Consider the following 24,847-nt stretch of genomic DNA (forward strand, 5'->3'; position numbering starts at 1 on the left):
CTTGCATCCAGTCCAACGCGCGAGTTACAGAGCTATCACATTCCACGGCTAACACAAATCATACCTATAATAGCTGTATAATATTGCGGTGGCAGCGTGTAATAGCGCCATTACATCGCTGATAGACATCTTATCATACTGTCACACCCACACCGTTATAAGCCCAAGTTTATCTCCTTGCTGCAGATCTACATCTCCTTGGGTTTCAGCGTAGATCGACGATTGCGATAGGTACGAGTATGTAGTAGCAATGAAGAAAATAAGATCCAATTCAGTTGAAATTTTTCTCTACCTTTTGCCCACGTGTTTTTTAAGTAAAAGAAGGATGTTATAGGATTATCCTTTGTAGGTATTTGTATCTTACTTCTGTGTATTTATGCATTTGTGCATCTGTCGTTGACATCATTGGTTTTAAACAAATTGATTGCGTTTTTGGGTTATATTTTAGTTGCATCATATATTTTATATTAAACTCCAAAATAGTGAAAACTTTAGTGTCTGCAAACTGGCAGACTTGAACTTTGAAGTGCATGAAAGTTCAAACCTCAAACCTAGTTAAAATAACGAATAAAAAAATTTAGAAAAATCTCTTCCAAATAAACGGAAAAAGCTAAGAGTGGGTTCATTTAGCAACAGGCTTGTTCTATTACAAGTATAGGTTTATTCAACCTTTAACTCACTGAATTGATTCCGGTCCCTTTCCTATTATGGGGTTTTTGAACCTTACATTGCAATGGTCCCATAACATCTAGACAACTAGGTAACTAAATAATTACACCGCGAGAGCTGATCCATTTAACAAGCACTAATTAAATTTAATTCATCCATTACTGCTCATCTCCGAAACGCTAATTTTGTGACATTTACATGGTTGTGTTGACCTGAAAACTTTAAATGGTAGTTTTTCATATTGTTATATATAAAAGGTGATGTACGTTTTCGTCTGTCTGTGGGAGCGTAACTTCTAAACAAATAGAGCTTATGATGCGATTTTAAAGCTGACGTGACCGAAATGGTTCTTAGTTTTATATTATGAAGATCCGATGACCGATAAGCCAATCCGAAGACATCGGCGTTTTTCTACAGAATTTCATACGTGAACTCGTTAGCTAAATTAAAGCTGTCTAAGGTATTCCAAAGGATTTTCCAAATATTTAAATTTCAACTTTATTTTGTACCTACTTCCGTTTTCGTGTTAGTAACGAGTGCAGATTGCAATAGGCTCCAATTGGCCATCGCGTCCAATTGTCCCAAAATTATTCTATTGAATTTATTCGTCAGAACTAAATTTAGATCGGGTGAGACACTCCAATGTCATTGACAATTCTTAAATAATTGTAAACGTTCTTAATATGCGGTAAGCACCACCCTACTAGCAAAAACTAATCGCTGCGCAGTCTTCAAAGTTACCTATATTGACATACAAAGAATATTAGTAATTTTGTAATATGACCAGTCTTTCCCGTAAGATCAGTAGGAAATACTGTATTACAATTGTGTACGACAGGTAGTCCAGCGGGAGCTGTTCAAAGTTCAAACCCATAACCCGTAGGCGTGAAGCCAACCTCTTTACCTTTATGACGCACATTTCATAACAATGACTATACATTAGTTTGTAATTCAGCCATTTACCGTGTTCCTGAGGTTTGATTATCATGGCAGCCTAGATTGGAAGATTAATAGGTTTTAAACGAAGTGATTGCCACCCAGTCCTGACCTTTGCAGCCAACTTGTGGTTCCGCTAAGAATCATACCCTATGAAACGTCAAATAAGACTGGCTATCTTGGAAAAATTGGGTTTAGTAGAAACAACATAATAAATAAGATGACGTTTTTTTATTGTAGAAAGATGCAGCAAAAATAACCTTATTTTAACTGGAGTTGGGAGGACGTTATGCCAATAATTATCATTAACATCTGATATTGATCGTTCCTCCTCCTTGCGTCGTATTCCTCATTACTGAGGGTCGTGACCCTTAAATACACGCTTGCTTCTTGACGACGTCGCGCCATGTGTCTCGGCTTTTCGCGATTTGCAGAGCCTCGCGTACCTTGATGTCGACAGTGACGTGATTTTGATCTGACCAACGCATCAAGCCACCTCGACTCTTTCCTTCCACTTTGCTAGTGATCACTAGTTTCTCTGAGTACTTTTCTTCACTCCTGGTTTATCTAGAATAAATATTATGACAGAGCTCATCTGCTAAGAAATGCTGTATTCGTAATTACAGGCACATGAAGCTTAACATTTATGCCTTAGGTAAATGGGAGCAATGCAAAACATTGTACGACGACGGATGTTGGTTACAAGAACGACGTGTTTTGCGAAGTGTTACTGTTATAGGCGATTGTTTTCCTCTTAACATCTGATGGACCTTCTGCTTAGTCTGTCAACTGCGACTATACAATATATGTAGTGGTCCTGAGATGAAGAAGGCTCGTGCAGTAATGTCGGTGATAGATGCGCGGTGTATCGGCGTGGCGTCATTTCAGTTACGCTGACATTGCCGTGGTCAGGTTTACGGCCGCCTCGGTTACATGCTGCTCAAGCAGTTTACTGTTTTCATTAAAGTTGACGTCAATAGTTTGCGGACTTTACAGTCCTGGGAATTCAGTTCTGTTTGAGGCCACTTTAGGATGCCAAAAGTTACAATAATATTATTACGCTCTATATACTTAGCCGTTAGTTCAGTTTTGCGGTGTATGCGCTCGCGATTTTCTCCGTATATAGTCCCTTATATCAAAATTTTATTTAATCAAAATTAAGGTCGAAATTCCACATCTCATTTAATCCCACCTGCAATAATTTCAAATTTATGATTAAGTTAAAAATATTACAGTATTAGAGTCTGATGATATCACAATACAAAAATACTGTTAAAATTTCAGTTTGCAAGCTTTCATTTTGGCTACCGCGGATATAAGTATACTTTGTAAAACTTAATATAATCATAAGCTTTGTTTAACAAAACGACAATAGCAAAGCTAGATAATAGAAAGCAATAATTTAACTGTGCGCAATTGCGTTTAATTCATTCACAAGAATTGATTTCGACTTGTCGTCTCGTTTCCATTCTTAACTTTTAAAGTCAATTATAAATATTCATTCAGTTTCTACATCATTAATCCTCACATAAGCTTTAATGTGTGTTATATATAACTACTATTTTTTCTATAAATATTCTATAAACCGGTTGTATTCGAGCTAGCCATTATAAAACATGCAAATAAGTTATTCCTTTTACGTTGACACGAATGGCGTCATATTACTTCATCGTTATTTCATTTTTTACCTAGAATTTTCAAGACTGACTGATATATCTTTAATGTTGGATATTTTTGCATCATTTAGACTTATTGTATAATATACGAGTATTATAGCCTGTTGGCGGCTGATAAAGAGACAAAAATGTGTCTATTTAGTTCTGAAAATAGATATTCTGAGATTAAATTTGTAAACTATGTAAACAAATTTTATTTTTGTTTATTTATTAGTATATAAATAGATGGTAAAAAATCTCGTGCAATAGGTATGAAAGTTTGCAATTGAGTGTTATTTCAAAAACTTTCAGTATTCAGATAAACGCACTGGTCTTCTTGAAGCCGAAGAATATAAACAAATTTACATTAATTTTACAACTTAATATCTATCGGTAAATCAATTTTTAGAATTGTAAAAACAAAGTGACCAACAGACAATAAATAAATAAATAATAAACCAGCAGATAAGTACACTTCAATTTAATAAACCGGAATAGCTTCTCCAAAAATAATTAATTATCCTAAATCTTTTTTAGGCAATCCATACATTACATTCACATACACATACATAAAGTTAAAGACCCTTCATTTTGAAATAGTTTTAAAACGAACTATGTATTTTATCTCAGTCCGAGGTGCCATTACTAATTGGGCCATATTTACCAACATCAGGTGCTCCACGGGCATCGAACCTGCTATCGTGTCGTGTTTGTTTAGGCTCCTCTACCTGTTCCCGCTACACACTACACATCCGGTCATTCCCATGCGCATACATAATATAAATAAATTAACATCTCTTAAATACTAAGTTTACGCGATCATTGAAGTAATATTACCATACGAATATAAAAAATAAGTTCATTATAACTAAAATATACAATTTCGTTATATTTATTATGCTTGAGTATATTACTTTTGTATTTATCCGTAACAACTTTTATGATAAACTTTTTATAACAATTATAGTTTGATGACCTCCTTGGCGTGTTATTGCTTTGCGGAGAAGTCCTGTGTTGGATTCTCAGCTTAGATCAGTTAGGGATTTTTTATTTTCTCAATTGGCTAAATCTGATTCTAGGCATAGACGTCAAGAATGGACTTATAGTCCTGGTACGATGGCACGTAGAAACCGTTAACTACCCCGCTCATCTTAGTTTGCATCAGATGAGGTCGTAGTCAAGGGCTAACTTATCTTCTATCTTCTATACTTATAATAAATCAGTAGAGAGGTCAATTCTGTACATGAAATATATTTCCAAAATAACTATCAGGAGTTGATAAGTGATCGACACTGATGCCAAAAATGCAATCTTGTCAATCAAATAATGGTAAAATTTTTGTCTGTCTGTATGTTCGTTATAGAAACAAAAACTACTCGACGGATTTTAACGAAACTTGGTACAATTATTTTTCATACTCCTGGGCAGGTTATAGTATACTTTTCATCACGCTACGATCAATAGGAGCAGAGCAGTGAAATGTTGGGAAAACGGGAGATGTTGCTCCATTTTTACAGCGATACTGTAAGGGCTGGATTAAAGAGGTCTAAGGGCGAACGATGTCGCGGGTGTCCGCTTGTAATTAATGAAAAAAAATGCGAGTACCTATATAAAAAATCAATTAATTTCGCAAATAAAACAATGAGTGGCCACCATGTGAGCTGTGCCGAAGTGACGTGGGCGAGCAGGATCGTGTGTATCCTCCCGCTCGCGCCGACACTCGCTCGCGCGAACTGTGTCGCGACGCGCGCACTGTCCGCAACACGGGCATACCTTCAGGTGTAGTGCGCACTTCGCTCTGACTGACTGTTGTGAGTAAAGATTGTTATACCATAATATTGTGATCCCAACTTGTGTCTTGCCTATGGCCGCCAACCCGCAATGAAAAGAAGAAGAAGCGATGATGCAGTCTAGGATGGAAGCGGGTTATTAAACCCGCTTCCATCCTAGACTGCATCATCGCTTCTTCTTCTTTTCAACTTGTGCCTCTTCGAATTATCGAAGAGGCACAAGTTTATACTACTCGTACCTCCGACGATTTCTACGCGACATCGTACTGGAACGCTAAACCGCTTAGCCAAAATACGGTGGTGACTAGCCACGGCCTATGTCTACCACCAGACCTCACCCGAGCCATTATCGAAATTCTAAAATTCTAAACTAGTCCGAGCTGAGAATCGAACTCAGGAGCTCTCTGTTGAGAACCACAGCACTATCAACTACGCCAGAGAGGTCATTAAAATTTATTTTCATCGTAGGTCTAAGTCTAAGCTCCCAACCTCTTTTCTTAAACTGCGAAAGACCTAGCCTAAAAAGGCTGATTAGTGATTAAGTATAATATTGACTAATTTATTTGCCAGATTTCTCATTACATTTTTATTTATTAATAACGATCTTTGTTTACCTCAGTAATATTAATATTAAAGTATCGCAACACAGCTCCTTGTAGTATTATAATTATGATGGTCGTCAGTAACGGCTCCAGTTTCCGAGTAAGTGTTTATCGGGACATGATGTCATTCGCGAAAATAAATAAAATAAAAATCGACTCGCAAATCGGCGCCTTGACACGAATGTTGAATTGTTTACACGTCTGTGTGTATGTGCAGCTACTTACATTACTTACTCTTTAATATGCACATATACATTACATAAGGCTTATTTTTTATATTATTTGCCTCTATATCCTAAACCTTCAATAATGATATTTATCATAACAATTAAACTTTTCACTTGCTGTTAAGCTAAAGAGACAATTTTTACATTTTGTATTAAAATATAAACCACTTGATCAGTAATTGACACATCGATCATTACTACGTGTTAGTAAGTCTCACAAGTTTCACAAGTAGCCGATGCACACATTAGCACTCATGAGTATACTTACATAGTTGTCTACCCACTGTGTTTGATAGTGACACTAACACTTCGCGATGGCTGCCAATAGACAGACAGACATATAAATGTAAACAAAACCTTGAACATTCATTTATACCGTATTAAATAAAATAATAATATGTAAGTAAAAATTGGCTCTTTTATGGTGTGCATGCAATGCGAATCCGAACATCCTCGATCAAAAGTGTTTGCTATTAATTTATTTATTTTATTAAAATAATACAATACAGTTATACAACAAAGTTGCATACACAAACTATATCCGCGCACCCTGCGCCATCGACAATATTGTAGACAACAATGTTAAACTTAAAGTATAATTATCTAACTGAAAGGTTGCGAATTTTCTTTACGAATCCGAATCCGAATTCCCGGATCAACTTAACTGTAAAAAATTTCGATCGAAAATATCCAAAAGGATATAATATAGGAGGAGCATAAACGTAAGATATTTGCACGAGACGCAAAAGTTAACGAACTTATGAGGAAGGACATTTCCTAATCTAGCACGTATCTATTTATAACTTTCCCGAGATTACCATCCACCATATTTATTCACTAGATTCAGGATAATATCGCATGTCATCTCTGTCTCATTTTATTAAATTCAATTCCTCAATCTTCACGCAGTTCCTCGGCCATGTTGTATTTTATGGAGTTTTAACGTGATGCGCCTTCAACGGCTTACAGAGTCATAAGACAGAGTAGAGTAGAGATAGTCTGCTATGACCTATAATTTGCCTGTTCGTGGCTGTACTGTGACATAACCTCACGAATCGTACACAAAGCAAGACAAGCAAACCGGCCGCCGTCCCTTCGCGCAGGGGTCGCCAACCGTGAAGGTCTCATTCTGAATAAGACCACTGTACATAAGTACATATGATACACCTGTGTTTTCGTACGTTTGACCGCCGTTTAAATCTAGGACTAAAGAAAGAGCTTATGCCTCTTTTATGAGTTAGTCTTCTTTTTGGTGACACGATAAGACTTTTTACCTGATTTTAAAAGTCGATACAGTTTATAATTGTGTGTGAGTTTTTCAAATACATAATTAGCACACGGTTGGTTTCTACACATCATGGCTAGTTAACACCCTACTACTATTAGTAAGTAATAGATTGACAAATAGCCACGACCGAAGCCTAGTAGGTACACTATGATAGCTGATCTGCTTTCGGGCAAGAACTAGCCTGACAAATAGCCACGACCGAAGCCTTGTAGGTACTATGATGGCTGAGCTGCTTTCGGGCAAAACCTATCCTAACTCATACTAGCCAATACAAAGAGAAGTTTTAGAGGCGATAATTTTCTTAATATAGAACTTAGGAAGCACTTAAATCCAGTTCCAGGCAGAACCTGGTTACGTTCGAAAGCAAACAAAGACAACGGTGCCTTATCAGCACGCCACTATCGGCTGAATTGCCATTTACAAGATATCAAGGAAACATGGAAATGCATTATTTGTACCTAACAAAATGGCAACATTAAGATAGATATTAATAAATGCACAGAAGGTAAACAGTTCTCCGTATCTAACTTATTGAGATATAGTACGAGTACCGGTTTATATAATTTCCAGATATCTATACTAATATTATAAAGAGGAAAACTTTGTTTGTATGTTTGTTTGTTTGATTGTAATGAATAGGCTCAAAAACTACTGGACTGATTTTAAGAATTCTTTCACCATTCGAAAGCTACATTATCCACAAGTAACATAGGCTAAACTTAATTTTGGAAAAAATAGGGTTCCGTAAGATATTGGGGGTTTTCGGACACAAGGTGTAAAAAGACAACCAGAAAAGTAGGGTAGGGGTAGGTAGGAGTAGGGTAGGGGTAATTGAAAGACTACATCGAGTTGATAAAAATGCTTGGAGGCCGTTGGATCAGCTTCCACCTTCACACAGGAAGTAAAACTATAACAAATGTAAACAGTAATTGTTATCAATTGTAAATTATAATACTGTATGACTTTTTCAAAAGAGCAACTGTTGAGTTTCTTGCCGGTATCTTCTCAGCAGGACCTGCCTTCCGAACCGGTGGTAGAATCTTTACAAATAGTCAACTGACGTGTCAAAAGTGCTTGTAAACTGAGCCTACTTGAAATAAATGATTTTTGATTTTGATTTTTTTTGATTTCACGATGAAGTCGCGGGCGTCGGCTAGTGCTTTATAAAGTTGTTAAATGTGTGTTTCATATAGCATGGGGCGACAGTTGGCTATTATCGTGAATCGTGGCAAACTTCCAAGAGTGAAATGAACTATCACCGTGCCATCGTACCCATGCTATCTAAAAACACTATAGAATTTGTGATGTTTAGCATTTATTTGTGCGCAGTGCAAAAGAATTCAACGCGTTAAGATGACTGTTTAAGTTAACCTTTTTCATCCCTAATTTTATTTACATAAAATTAGAAATTTGATTCACACCTTGGGATTTGAAATTTTATAGAAATTACGTATTTTGTAATTCTTTTAAATCGCAAATATTGGTAAATTTTGTATTAACACAAATAAAATTTTCTTAAACCTATGTAATTTTTTAAAAATCTTTCTTAGGAGTTTTAAACCATGAAATCTCCTCTTTTTAAGTACTCATGGGTATATCGATAGTATGGTGAAATGTTCGCTGGCAAGGCATCGCACTTTATTGATATTACGTATGGAGAAGCGAGGCCGCCGACTCGACCGGCCGGTGTAGGGCTGAATCATTCGTACAAATAAAACTCACTTCAAAGCTAAACAAATGCAGCTTAGTTGTTATTTACTACAAACCACAGATGCAAAATCACTAATGATACTTTAACAAACAAACAGGGTTGACAACTAATGACAACTAAACTTGTTTATCTAATTAATATTATACACTAGCGGACACCAATATTAAACAATACTTATTTGCGTATTCCTACGGGAACAGGAAACACGCGGGTGAAACTGCGCGGCAACAGCTAGTCTATTGATAAAAACCGCATTTTATGCGTCATCAAAAAGATCTTATAAGGACTACGGAAGCGACTTTGCTATAGATATACAGATGTTAAGACGCGAAAATTTGCATGGATGTGTAATGTGTATTACTTAATTTGTAGCTGAACGAATGTAGATGAAGTTTAGCAAAGGGATAGATCATTTATCTCCTGACCTATCTACAGGAACTGGATGAACACTGTTTTACATTAGGTTCCCGCCGCGCCGAAGATTGAAGGGGAAATACTCGAATTAACAAATGCATTAGCTTAAGTATTAGCCTCTTTGCGTTTTTTTTTAAGAATTATTATAACTTGATCCCTATATTAACGATTGGGATACAACATAATAACTCAATCCCAGCTTGATTTAATAACCACAAATTAAACTAGAGTAAAACATTATGTGCGCAACCCTGCGAGACATCTCCTTGCAAAAGGAACCAGTTTCCATTTGGCTACACGTAAGTGGATATAACTCGGTGCCCGCGGGACGCCGCGTGTCTTGCGGACACGGGCTATAAATATCTGGAATGGATCGTAAATCTCTCCATTAAAATATTGTTTTTAATATTTTAAAACCGCTGGAGATGATTGGCGAAGGCTTACCTGTGTAGGTAATTCATCTGCACTTCGCACAGTAGATAAAACAAAGATTCTTAAAAATTATAAAATGGTTTATAAAATTTTTGATAAAAATCTAATTTTGTGCTAGTTTGGGACAGCCAGACTTGACTCTGTCGCCGTGCAGCATTGCTTATATTGTAGGCCCACATATAGGCTGAAAGTGTCGACAAATGAAGCTTATAGACAGAGAGCCCGCGCAGCCAGACTTTCGTCATTTTATGACAGCTGATAATTTGTCAGCTCATGCTCACACCACAGATAAGTACCGTAGCCAACTATGGAGCTTGGACCGTGGTGGTTTTGGGTGATAGCAGGTTTCAAGGATCCAGATCCTCAACCGGCTAAGTATCTATGAAGTGACACCGAATTCTTTTTATATTTTTATCGACATAATATCAGACATGTTATCTCCATTCGCCAGAGGCTAGGAAGAGATATTAAATAGTGTTCGAAGGGTTGCCGCTAAGCTAAGTGACTGGCGACTAGGAATATAATGCCGAGGAAAACATATAAAATTACACTTTGTACTTAGACTGTTGAGGGTCTGGATCCTTAAAACCTGCTAGTTCCCAAAGCCGCCACGGTCCAAACAAAAATTGGCTACCGTACTTATTTAAGGTAGGATAGGACTTATTAAGGAGTCTGAGCTGACAAACTTTCAGCTTTTATAAAATGACGAAGATCTGGAGTTCACGGGCTCTTAGACTATGAATGCCTCAAATTGGCGGAAGCGATGTGTGATGCCCATCTTCTGCTTCCTTTAAATGTTGCGTTTGTTTCTGTTTTCATTAGACGGTGTTTATTAAGCATCTTCTTTAATCTTTTTCTTTCTCCTATGAGGAGAAAAAAGATAATTTTCTCATTAGGTACATACTAATTAAAATCCAATTTATTTCATGTACAAACTGACATGATTACAATTAATTTTCATATATCAACGATACAGTTATGTAAGTGATCGTTGTTTCGCATGATCGTGTTCTCGGAAGCTTAAGGTCACAGACGCGTTTTAAGCAAAACTTCCGCAGTTTGAGTTTATCGTATATATACATTATACACATAGTACATGGGTGTGTAAGTTTGTTTTGCTGTAGAGGAAACTGACGTCAGAAATTACCGTAAATGGTTATTGAAACTGGTATAGTTCTCCAACTGTTCGTACTTACCTATTCGTAGGTATATTTAAAGTTATGCAGATTTTGTATATAATATCTACATACATAATTTATCAAATTATGGTTTTGTTCTTAACAAATGAAATAATTTAAATGATCTGATCGTAGCGCATTTTATATAAATACACTCACCATCTCAAAGTGCAATTTTCTAAGTTTCCTTAAAATATATGAAAAAAATCTTTAATAAATTGGAGGCTTTTCTGTAACTATACGAATAAGTATTTAAATATTTAAAATCTCATTTCCACATGGTACATGGTTGTACACGAGACCAATGAGGCAGACCAAGTGATCACATAATGTCTTATCAGTCTCATGAATTCACGGTACATAATATACATATCTATTACTACTTAAAATAAATATCTATTATATATTTTTTTTAAATATATCTAGTGTACTTTTAACGCTACTGTATCTACATACATATTACTTGTATATACTCGTATAATATAATACTCGTAGATGTAATTTAAGAAATCAGAATATTTACTACATACTTACCTATTTTTAAATATGATCGATAACTCTTCATAGGAGTGGGTACGACAATAGTCCAGCGGGAATCGAATCAATAACTATGTCCAGTGGAATCGAACCACCACCCCTCGGTGATGACTCAAACACGTTTACCGTTGCGCTATTGTGCTATTGAAGCTCAAATATTAAATTCCATCTATACTCCCACTTTTGTACGCGCAGGTACATGTAACATGGGTAGACCAATGAGTCGGCCACGACACCTCGCGATCATGATCTAGGTAAATGATATCATTCACTATTCTTATTTAATATCATAATCTGTTTGTCTGTCTCGCTGACGTAATACGGCAAGGATTTACGGTCCCGTGCAATATAACAAAGTGCCATATTTGCGCCGTAGGTGTTTACGAGCCATTTTTGTTCTGTCCTTTATCTACTCCTGCGCAACTCGTAAATTTACAGTGATTTATGGCATTTTAGAGTTCTGTTTCTCGCCAGTGGGATGAGGTGACATCCAAGGTTAAGGATTAAGTGAAAAGCCATGTGAAACTCGTCCTAAGACGCTGCTCTGTCCCTTTTAACCGATTGAGATCTAGGTATCTACTAAATGTACCACACCACGGAATACATATGTACATACATCACTATGCTACATAAAAAGCGAAAGCCATAAGAGGGGCATCCTCATGGGTTGATCAGATTTCTACACGTTTGTTGATGTTTGCCATGCTTGCTCTGGATCCCATATCCGGAGACACGGCGACATGGTGTACAATTGTACATGCAATCGTGTGAGGAATACTAACTCACAGTATGTGCACGGACGGATCAGATCAAGTCCTTCATTTGTAAATGAGACTGCGACCGTATATCCTATTATTATGATAAATGCGACTTTCACATTGTGTGGATGGATGTATGTTTGTTTTTTTCTCTAGAGTATTAACAATTCGACGTGTAGGTATGTATGAACATGTGTAACTTTTTACTGAGTAGTCCGATTTTCATGATTTGTTTTTTAAGTTTTATTTAATTCCAATTGATGTACGGTAACAGATAGACATTTCCGTATCCTCGTCGTCTGATGATGAAGGTATGAGGGTTTATTAATTCTAAACATCATTGCTGTAAAGTAACAGGAAAATGAAATACTCAATTTCGTTTACATTGTTTATTGCAAATATTTTCCATGTAACCGTATTTAGGCAATTTAATCTTCTTTGTCACCATCAGTCATCAAGTCGTGCTTTCTGGAAGCAAACGCGCGTCTTGCTTACTTAAAAAAATACTTAAAACACTTCTAGTGTGCATACAAAATATTCTCGATTTATCCAGAATCCCATCATCAGATCCTGGCATGATGCACCTCCTCCTTTTTTGAAGGCTGTTTCAACAATAAAAAAGAAAAACTATTTATGACATTAACAAGCACAAATTAATTTCAATTAAATCTATACAAATAATATAAAGCTGAAGAGTTTGTTTGTTTGTTTGCTTGAACGCGATAATCTCAGGAACTACTGGTCCGAGTTTAAAAATTCTTTCAGTGTTAGATAGCCCATTTATCGAGGAAGGCCATAGGCCATTTTCCCCCGTATTCCTACGGAAACGGGAACCACGCGGGTGGAACCGCGCGACGTCAGCTAGTAAATAATATTTGTATTATTTGAATAAGAATATTTTGATTATAACATAGATTAAAACGAACAACGCTGGGTAAAGCTAGTTGTACCTAATACGCTCGTCCAGAGGAGAGTGAAAGCGATCGCGTCCACGTGATTGTTGATTCACCATAAGCTGCCATGACTCGCCGGAATACTTATAGCTTTTGTTTTAGTTTTACATCAAAGCTTTGCTATTGTTTACCACGTACCTTGACTTGTAAACTCTATGCTAAATATTTTACAATAACACAAAACTTCAATTTCTGACGAATTACTATCTAAACTAATAAAATCTATCCCATGCAGGAATCCCGAAAATTCTAAGGTTTTCTTAAATGCCTGTAATTTTCAAACTGCATGGGATATTTTTTTTTTTTTGACTTTTCTCATGATGGACAATCAATCTTGTCACCCCGTTTCGGCTTGACGTTGAGTTATGGGTACAGTTATAACACAATAGATGTTCTTTTATTTAAATGTTCTTTTATTTAAAAAAAATAAACTCAACTCAAGAATGGCTGAACCGGTTTGGCTGAAATATTAATGGGAGGTAGTTTAGGACCTGGAGACGGACATAGGACACTTAGGGTAGGGGTTGAGTAGGGCTAGGGTACGGGATAGGTAGGGTAGGGTAGGTGTAGGGTGGGAGTAGAATAGGACAGGGTTATGGCATGAGTCAAAGCGAAACTTGACCGGGTTCCGCTAGTAAACAATAAAATGAACATAAATAATGAAATGTTAACAACCTTTAAGTGATTTTCCTAATGAGTCGCTTTCTTTTGTTTAGTAACATCTGTAACGTAAGCACAGTCAGGCAATGCTTGACCGGTGAGTCAGCACACTTCGTGGAGGGTCACTGAGATTTTTGTGCTCTTTTCATTTTAACTTACTAACAAAAGCGAGCTTTTTAATCGATGTGTGTTTGAATGTCTGTGAGTTATACAAAACTACGGCGGTATGTAGTTTATAGGTAGGTATGTATGTAATATGAATATTTTTTGGGGAAGAGTGGTAGGCGGTCAGTTTTTATGAAGGAAAAACTAAAATGTTATGTAACTTCAATTTTATGTTTTCGACTTTATTTATCAATCACAATTAACTCAAGACGTTTCAAAATTGCTTGAAAACTAAGCCTAATTTGAATAAATTAACTTTGACTTTAGGAGAACCCGGTTTTGAATTCTCGGTCAGGCCTCTTAGGAAAACTTATTAAACTTTTTTTCCAAGAATTTTTCAGATATTATAGAATGCAAACTTCAAATTGACGAGTTTAGAGTGATAATAATGTTTGATTCTGTGTTAACAATGAAAAAGACTGACCCCATGTTATGCATAGCCTATAAGCCTAACCTAGGATTCAATTCTAGGGCCTCATAATCCATGACTCAAAAAATATACCTCCAATATCAACAAGGTAGTAAAATATATTTTTCAGGAGCTCACATTCTGCACACTGTACGGTAAAGGACGCGCAGTCGGCCTCGGCCTTTTGACTATGATCATAAGTCATACCCACTTCTGACTTGTTGCATATTAGTACAGCTGAATAAACTCGTAGGCGTTTCTCTTATTTGGAAATTGGTCATATTTAAAGGATATTCTTTTAATTGAAATAAATGGATTTCCCAGTAGAACTTACGAAATTAAAAAGACATCTGTTCCAAATCCTTGTGAGGCGCTCGGCCGTCGTCCGAGTGGAGCACGTAGCCATGTAAGGCTGTGGCGCAGGGCAAGGGCGGCGGGTGCGGCGCCATATGGTGGCCCGTACAGCCTAGAAAGGCATACAATGTGATTTATCAATTACATTTTATTTGCACCACTCTTATGGACTGAAAGAGCGTTCGAGATTCGTTTGTCGGATCAAAACGAGGTCTCTGTATTAAAGAAATAATGTAATTTCGTACTTGGACATATGCCACAGATTTTTAATTACAAAAAATAAAGTGTAATAGAATAAAAATTATCACCTTAATTCGCCTTCGTAGGAGTGTGACAGATCTAAGTTCCGTACCTCTATGAAATATTAGAAACAAATTAGTTTTGAAAGTATCGTTTTCCCGCGAGCCAGAACGTACCGTTCGTTTTTTTCGGTTCTAGTAAATATAATGTTCCCTTTCAGAAGTTCTCAGCAGAGTGTATCTAACTTAACAATTCAAAACATGAGCAACTAAACATCAAGTGGCACTGATTTTTAATTTTTGCGATCATCAAATCGGTCATTTCAAGGAATTGACGGTAAATAACACCATTTTACATCTAGTGAGTGGACATTACGTTACAGTGGTAGTAGTTACGAATAAATATCACTGCCAAGCGCCAATTGTCATTGTGGTTCATGGTTTGAATCGTAAGTAATCACAGAGTTGCATTTATGAATACCTGCTGGTCCAAGAAGTGGCAACAAACCCTTATTTATGCATCGGATAGTCAGTCTTGTTAATATCAAATCAGCAAAATCGCTTACAATGTATGTGACCGCACGTAAGCAGTATTAATTGCATCTTTATTAACCGCCGAGCGAGAAAATCAGAGGCGTCTGAGATCTAATTGTTTCAATTAGGACAATCAATTCCGCCGCCACTACCCGGGTGCCTTTCTATCAGAGATTTGCGATGTAAATATCAACAAACTAAAAAACACGTCTGTCTACCACACAACGCGGATAGTCTGCCGTCGCTCGGTAGCTCTTGAAAATAAAATTTAAAAAAAAAATCATCCAAATTCCAAATAACTAAAATGACATAGAATAGCACATCCTTTTTGGAAGATAGTAATTAAAAAGAAGTGGAAGTTCTCTTTAGAACTTGAAAAATATATTTTTCAAGTTACCATGACTAAGCGAGTAGGTATACTTGGAATTTCGCTTCCAGTTAATTTAAATTTAACCCCGAGCATAGCTTAATGACGCGCTGATGAGATTTTATTAGTTGTTATGTGTAAATTATGCTTTCTTACGTATTAAAGTATCTGTTTGTTTGTCTGCAGTATGTCTGAGGGCGACGTGTCGCTCGTCCGCGACGAGGACGTGCTGCGGCGGATGGTAAGACTCCTTCACTTTTGTCACTCCTTGTACTCGTAGGACAGGAAGTTTGAACCCACCACGCAGCTCCAACGCGGGTTGGTGGCTTTATTCCTATAACTAGCGGACGCCCGCGAAATTCTGGTTTTAACAAATTCCGCGGAAACCATGGATAATTCCTGGACATAAAGTAGAGTATTCGAGTAACGATTCTGCTCCAAGGACCAAGGAAACCAATGGAAGGATTGACGGATCAAGACGGGGTCCACTGTACTAAAACATCGTCAGAAACGCTTCGTAGAACATGCTAGCAACTCGCTCTATGAAGTGCAGCGCTGTGTCGATCAATCAGCTCAAGTTGGCGTACGGTTAAGCCACACGAGTCTATGATTAACTTAGTCAAGTGAACAGATTTGTAGAGTTCGTAGAATAAGTAAAGCCGATGGACGTTGGGGTGCTAGAATAGCGACTTCGCACCGGAAAACGCAGTGTTGTTCGACCCCCCACTGGTGGACTGAGGACATCAAGCGGGTGGCAGGGAGCCGCTGAATGCTGGCGACTCGAGACCGTTTTGTTTGGAAGTCCATGCAAGAGGCCTACACGTAGGTCCAGCAGTGGACGTCCATCGGCTATTAATGATGATGATTATGACATATAAGATAGCAGTCGAGCGCTTTTTTGTGCTTATAAAAATAATATTCTACTATTTTTGCCAAACAAAAAATAAATAAACTTAATAAAAATAAATACATCGTATGAATTTCCAGTGGCAGCAGACGGAGGACTTTTCCCGCAAGAAGGAGATCCGCGCGCACATGTACCGGCTGCGCGAGGAGCGCCTGCGCGACCTGTACTCGCCCGAGCCCGGCGCGGACGCTAAAGGTATACAGCCTCTGTACTACCTTCAGACAACCTTCGCGTTCGAGCCTTCACTTTATACTATAGTAGGCTATCCTATCCAGCCATATTGGGTCAATTTATATATTCACAATAATAACGGAATGACATCCGTTTGAGAATTTTATTACGCAGAAACTTAATATCATTCATATTTAATGATGACGTAAATGTAATAATTATATTACTAGTATTATAAACCGTTTCTGAATGTTCCTATAGTCAGTGTGTAATATACATACCCCGAACATACTACTCGTGAGTTCGTTTTGCGTCGCATCTCACGATTAGTAGATTAGTAACTTAAGGTATATAATAAAAGTATTATTTAAAGTTTTATTGATGTCCTAATAAATGACGGTACTGTGCATTCTATAATGTGTATGTGTTTAAGTCAGTTTTGTTGACCGCTCTCTGCAGGTTGTGAGTTTACAACACAAGCCCACGTGAAATCGTTTGCCGACCAGAACTTCCAATCGATGAAAAGCAAGGAGGTCCGCGATGCGAGCTCCCCGACCAAGGAGTTCTCTTACCGCGGCCAAGGTGCCTACTGCCTCCAAGACACTAGTCTAACCAAACTAACGCATATTAACCAGTAACCGAGAAAAGCTGATATATTTCTGTCATTACATGTTCAATATTCAATTTCAGATCTCAAGGACCTTTCCAACGCTGGCTGGAATGTGGAATCTGAGAACAGAACTACCGACGATGGCCACACTCAAGTGAAGTCGGTCCACGCTAACATAGAGGGTAGATACGACGTCGACGGTGGTCAAGGGCAGTTCGCCGCCGTAGACTACAACAAACAAGCCACGACCGATTACGACGATGGAAAAACTAGCCTCAAACGTAACGAGAACGTTTCTAACACCGCAGCTCACGAGCAAGTCGTGCGCAAGACTAAAGACGGAGTGCATTCCTCATCGACGACGAGTTCTTCTACCTCTACATCGAAATTCGAGCAAGTTTCTTCTACTCGCGAAGCCGTGCCATATCTATCCAATGATGATTATGACTCATCTTTACGCAAGACTTACGATACCAATCGCAATGATGAAGTCGCTTCCGAGAGATTTACAAAACAGAGTACTAGTGAACGTGAACAAAACTCAAGAACTGATATAAATCAAGGGGAACTGGTCTCCAGGAAAGTTGATTATCCAGATGACAATACAAAAGTTATAGTAGAAACTAGGTGTTTGCCAGACGGCACAAGAGTAACTAGCACGCGCCGAGAGTTCCGAGCTCCTTCAGTTCAAACGAGCCGTTCAGAACAACATTCTCATCAAACAAGGACGGAGAATAAATCTTATGAAACGTCACAAAAAAAGTCGCACGTAAATGAGACTACTTCAAAAACTATTCGCGAGTCAATCAATGACAGAAACAATATTGTAGATTCCCAAAAGATTATTGACGACCATGATTTCAAACGCAACCAAATTAATTCTGAAAATAAATTCGATGATTACAATCAAAATATTGATCAATATAAAAATCAAAGAAGAGTGGATTCTCACGTCACTATTGATAATTACGACTACAAAACAAATAGGGATCATTCAATAAATAAAAATGATGATTATAAACAAAACACTAATCAATATAAAGAACAGCGGAAACATGATACAAATTTTAATGAAACTAACCGTAGAGAAGTAATTACTAAAAATAATGACGAGAACATTATTAAACATAGCGACATCAATGAGACTCGTACGAAAAAAAGTATTGATGAATATGTAACTCGTGAAAATTTTGTAGAAAAGATAACAAATACTGATCAATATCACTCTACATACCAGACAGATTTTACTCAAAGAAAAATAAGCAATGATCTGAGTCCTGCTCACCAAGCATGGGCAAGTACTCTGCGTTCTGATACTCCAACGAGACCTTCAACAAGAGCTTCTTCACCTGGAAGTAAAACTTTTAAATCAAGCACATCTTCTTTAAGAAGTAGTGTGAGCCCTGATAAAACTTATAAGAAACCATCAAGTCGAGGCGAAAGCCCTGATAAAATTCACAGAAAACCTTCTAGTCGAGAGACAAGTCCTGATAAAACTTTCAGAAAACCCTCTAGCCGTGGTGGTAGTCCGGATAAAATTTATAAAAAACCATCAAGCCCAGAGACAAGCTCTGATAAAACTTACAGAAAAACGTCTAGTAGAGGAGAAAGCCCCGATAAAATTCTCAGACAACCGACAAGCCGAGAAACAAGTCCTGATAAATTTTACAGAAAACCTTCGAGCCGAGGAGTAAGCCCGAGCAAAATTGAAAGAGATTCTCTTTCTCACAGTATTGTGTCCGATAAATATACGAGTACTCAAACGAATACTTTAATTACGGAAATAAAGACAAACTCATACAATAGTTCTGAAGAGCGTCCACAAGAAAACCGTCGGCCAAGACTGAGTAAGAGCCCAGAAAAACCATTGAACCGTTCCAGGCCAAGTTCTAGTCCAGATAAAAAAAATAATAATAAATTTATTAATGACAGGCCATGCTCGCCAACCAAAATTATTGAAAAAACAATATCTCCTCAGAGATGGAACTCTAGTCCATTGGACGGAAGACCGACAGATACGACTTCCGCTCCACGTTCAACGTCGCCAAAACAACAAAGCCCTGATCGAAAAAAACCGGAATCACAGCATAAAAAGCCGGATAATGAATCTCATAGAGTCTCAAGTCCAGAGCACAAATACCCCAAATCTATATCTCCAACCAGGAGTTCAACCGAACCCCTTCAAAAATATTCTCAGACCCCATCGCCTATTAAAAATGTAAGCCAAGAGCCAGAAGAAACAGTTTATAATGAACCTGGTTATATGAGACCAACTGCTACAAGCAAACCGAGAAGGAGTGAAACATCACCTACGAAACACATACCTTTTAAAAGCCCCGAACGCGAAACTTCCAAAAGCATTAACAAAATTTCAGACCAACATTACAAATTTATTGATGAAGAAACTAAAATGTATACTCGTAATGACAATACGCTAGTTCATGTCATCCAAAATGTAAGCAGTGATGAAGTAATAACTGAAACTATTCCAAATAAACATAATATATCTGACTCAGAACAATTACCACGACATCATTCACCAAGTCCTGATGTTTACCCTAAAAAATCTCCCTCTTCTCCAACGAAGACAAGTCCAGTAAAAGAAAGAAATTACGATGAAGACCTACCAGCATCTAAAAAATCACCAACTAGAAATATTTCATCGAACTATAAAAGCCCTAATAAAGATGATTCACCACAAAAAAGTCAATCTCCAAGTAGGAGTAAATCGCCTAAATCAGTTTCTACGAACCGTTACAGCCCAATAAAAGATGATCAACCTATTTTAATAGATAATAATGACAAGAAACTTCAAGACCGAGAAAGGTCACCCTTTAAAGACTCTCCTCATAAAGTTGAACCTAAAAATAGATCTAATGATGATAAACAGATCATTTCCAAAACTACAAATATTCCCGATTTTAACCTTTCTCCTGAACAGTTAAACAAACAGACTGTTAAAGAACCATCACCATCCAAATTTGGAACTTATGATGTAAAACAAAGAACATTCAAAGAAGAAGTTAAACAAGCCAATGAAGTTACTAAAACTTCTAATGTTGAAGCTCATCCAGTTCCACCTAAAACAAGACCTTCGCAGAAACTTGCAAGTAAATCTCCAAGAAATAGTACTTCACCAGTCAAAATTTCTGCAAGGGATACGTCATACAAGCAGACGTCTGATTTTATAAACACAGAAAAAACTACTGAAGGAATTAATAAAACAACTCAAAAAGAACGACCAAGACAATTAATCACTCCATCTACTAGTCCAACTAGAAAACCTAAAAATGAACAACCTCCATCATCCGGACAAAGTTCACCAACTACTTCTGTTAGTGGTTTCGTTTACTATCGGTCATCCGTAGATGATAAAACAATAGTAACAGACTTGGATGAACAAGATTTTAACATTGAACTAAAAAAAATTACAACCCATGAACAACCTATGGATGATGGAAATAATAAAGATTGGCCTTCTTCAAAAATACCATGCAGATCGCCATCACCAGAAAAGCGTTCTACAAAAGAGACACTTCCTAGAAAAAGTTCTTTAAAAAAATCTTCAATTACTCAAATATCACCCACGGAAAAACCTCCTTCAAGTTTCATGATATCGCCAAGTGTAGAAACTAAAGATTTTACTGAACATAAAGTCCAAATAAATGATCATCTCGATAAAGAAAAAGACAAACCAGTGAAAACAAAGCCACCCTTTGAACGACGTGAAACGTATGAAGAAAGATGTCGTAAAATCTTAGGCATGATTGTTACTGATACTACTGAAACAGAATCTGTGACAAAGAAAAATTTATCAAATACCAAAACTGTGGAAACTGTTAGTTCATCAAGTGTCTCGCCTTGCAGAAGTCCTTCACCAGGCCGAGACTTGTTATCTAACAAATCTTTAATAAATGAATCTGAGAATAAGGAAAAAACGACGGTTAGCTTAAGTATCATCACTGATACTTCAAAGAAAACTAAATCTCCATCAAGAGATGCATCCCCTACAAAACTGCAAGATATTACATCAATAACTAATGATGATCAATATAACACTGATTACTTTTCAGATAAAACTTTCACTGAAGACAATACAAAATGTTCACTGTCACGCGAAACAATTAAAAACAAATGTATTCAGGAACCTACTGATCAGAAGACAAAGTTACCTACATCAGATTTTAGGTCTGAAAGTAATACTGTTAAGAATAAGTATACTCCGACCTCCTTCACAAATGAGCTTCATGATCAACAACCGATAAAACCTTCCGTAGACACTAAATCTGAAATCTCGACGAAACAACCACTAGAACACAAAGACGGTCCTGTTCGTACAGCACATGAAATATATAGTAAACCAACAACTATTGCAGCCAAATCAAACCGGTCACCCAGTCCAACTAAAAAACAAATGACACCTAATGTGTCTTATATAAAGTCTGAAATCACTGAAACTGACCATGAAACCAGTGTAAAAAATATTATAAATGTTATTGAAGATGAAACAGATTATGTACCAACAGTAAAATCAACATGCAAAATTCCTGTAGGAAAAGCTAGTCCTATAAAAAACACCGAAACAAAGATTTATAATAATACAGTGTTGACTAAAAAATCAGAATTGAACACTGAATTTATTATTTCTGAAAAAGAAACAGAAGAATCAGATAGAGAACAAAAATTACCAAGGAATCTATCTCCAAGCAGCTATGAAAAATCTCCAATTAAAGAAAAACATCAAATAAAATCGGTTAGTATGCCTTATGAAGAAATAGTTTTAGAAAGTATGAATAATCATACGACTAAGGACATTAAAATTGAAAATGATGATACTACTTATATTGAAAAAAATGATAGAGTTAAAGATCAGAAAATAACTAGCAGACCACCATCAAGAAATGTTTCACCTACAAAAAAAGTATCCAATGTGTCTCCAGCACCATCTAGAAGTATATCTCCTAAAAAACCGCAATCACCAATTGAGAGGCCACAATCTCCGCAGGTAACCAAAATAAGTGGCTTAAAACCTAGAGAACCGGTGTCTTCTAATATACGTAAACCTTCAGCGAATGCAACATCACCGACAAAAATAGATAAAACTTCCACCAATGATGTGAAAAAGCTGAACACTATCATAAAACAATCTAGTTTAACAAAAACAACATCAAATAAAATTGCCACAAATAAAATTACTCATGCAAGTGTCAACAAAATTTTAGATCACGAGCCTAAAAAGACAGCTTCACTAAAAACCTCTAAAGATAATGTGAAAAAAGACGTAGAAATAAAGGTCACGCGAACGACTAGTGATACTACTTTGAAAACTAAAAAGTCTTCACCTCAAAGAAATAGATCTAAACCTGAAATTCAAGTCAACGATAAAGCAACTAAACAACCATCTTTAACAAACAAATATCACAAAATTTTACCTAAAGAATCACATACAAAATTGCCAACAAGCAAACCTAAATCTGCTACTGCTCTTAATACATCCACTGATGAAGACGATGTAATAATTGATGTTCAGCAAGCAAAATCATCCCGTGAAAATTCACCAGATCGCATATGTCCAACACCAGTCGGATTTTTAGATGATGTTGGTACACCTAGGTTCCCTGATGAAGTTAATGAACCCGACGATGAACTGCATAGTCGAACACATCAGACAATACATGAAACAGAGTCTATAGTAGATGACATTGTGGAAATATGTGAGGATGATGAACTATTTGTTAAAAGAACTAATACAGATAATTTAAAATATACCGATGAAATTTATGATTTAAATGATAAAGTATCTAAATTTGATATTAAAATAGGTAAAAATATCAAAACAAAAGACACGAGCACTCGATTTAAAGACACTGAAATAAAAGTACATTCAGATTTAATAGACGAAAATTTAAAATCAGACCAATGCTTGCTCTCAGTCTCGGAAAAAGTTAACAAGTTTGCTAAAGGGCCGATTGATGCAAAAGATAGAAGTCCTTCTCGTAATATTGTGGAAGAGTATGATAAGCATTCTACTTTCCAGGATGACTACACAAAATTAAGCGTCAATGATAAAGCTCATTTATTTATTGAAACAGCTGAAAATATAAAAACCACTAATAAAACAAAGCCTGCCCAAAGGATTGAGCGTCCTGATTTAAGCAGTGTAGATGACGCTTTGAAAAGCGATGATTGTTTGCTCAGTGTTTCAGATAAGGTAAATAAATTTGTAAAAACTGCAGAACAGTTTTTAAATGAAACCATTGAAAGCGAAGAGAAGGAAAAAAGAATAAAAGAGCAACATGAAAAAATAATGAGGAAAATTGTAGACAGTCAGGACGATAATATAAAAATTGAGCGCCTGAACAATAATATAGAAGAACATGACGATACGCTTGAAGCTAAGTCTAACATACATTTAAGACAAAACTCCTTTGCAAAAGAGACTGCATCATCTAGTGCAAAAATAAAGGATCCGGTCAACCCCGATATAAGGCTTATTGACAAAACATCAACTGTTAAAGTAACTACTTTGCGCAGTAGTGATGCAGTAAAAAAAGCCAAGGCTTTGTTTGAAAATATTGCTTCTACGACAACTCCTAAAATAAAAGAACAACCGCATAGTAAAACTCTAAAAACACCTGATACAAGTTCCCTAAAAACTTCCGCAAATGCTCGGCAACCTTCTTCTGAATACGAAGTTCCAAAATATGAAGATCTAAAACATATTACTTCAGAAAAAGTTATTTTAAAAGAGTCTATTTCAGAAACCGTTGACATAGGGGCTAATCAAAAGGAGAAAATTCAAAGCAGTCCTGCTCGTAAAAGGCCACAGTCACCTGAAACTATTAGACCAAGTTCCCCCTTATATAAAACAAAGGAAAAATCTTCCTCTACAATAACCACGATCACTGCTTTAACTGAAGTACCACATCAAGTGCGTCCAAGCCATGAGAAATCTGAAAATCTGCACGACAAGGTGCCGGGGTATCAAAGACCCACAAAAACCAGTCAACTAAAGGAAGAAAATAAAGTCATAGAGGAAACTGATGTAAGTAGTAGACGTGGCAGCGGAAAGTTTGGCATTGAACTCCGCAGGACAAGTATAGAGAGATCAACAGCGAGCAATGAACGCCGACGCAGTAGTGTCGAGCACTATCAACCCTGCATTGAAGATATTTTTGACCTAGACCTCCTAGAACAAATGGTTAGTATAAAAAAAATATATTTTATTTTCGTAAATTTCACTTTAATATAAAATCATGTCTATATAAATATTCCTTATAT

At 36.8% G+C, this 24,847-nt stretch overlaps 1 protein-coding gene across 5 annotated transcripts in view; it reads left to right on the forward strand.

Moving 5' to 3' along the window:
• LOC112053886 (titin) overlaps window positions 1–24,847 on the forward strand; it is a 76,124-nt gene that overhangs the window by 12,321 nt on the left and 38,956 nt on the right. For 4 of the 5 annotated variants that reach the window (XM_052885372.1, XM_024093484.2, XM_052885373.1 and 1 more), the window contains exons 2-5: window positions 16,065–16,119; window positions 16,866–16,980; window positions 17,416–17,538; window positions 17,647–24,767. In XM_052885372.1, the coding sequence (XP_052741332.1) occupies window positions 16,066–16,119; window positions 16,866–16,980; window positions 17,416–17,538; window positions 17,647–24,767 (7,413 nt within the window). In that variant the 5' untranslated portion in view covers window position 16,065. The remainder of the gene's footprint in view (window positions 1–16,064; window positions 16,120–16,865; window positions 16,981–17,415; window positions 17,539–17,646; window positions 24,768–24,847) is intronic. The other variant, XM_024093482.2, reaches the window with a different exon arrangement.

This window comes from Bicyclus anynana, chromosome 14 (assembly GCF_947172395.1).
Source record: "Bicyclus anynana chromosome 14, ilBicAnyn1.1, whole genome shotgun sequence".
NCBI classification, from domain to species: domain Eukaryota; kingdom Metazoa; phylum Arthropoda; class Insecta; order Lepidoptera; family Nymphalidae; genus Bicyclus; species Bicyclus anynana.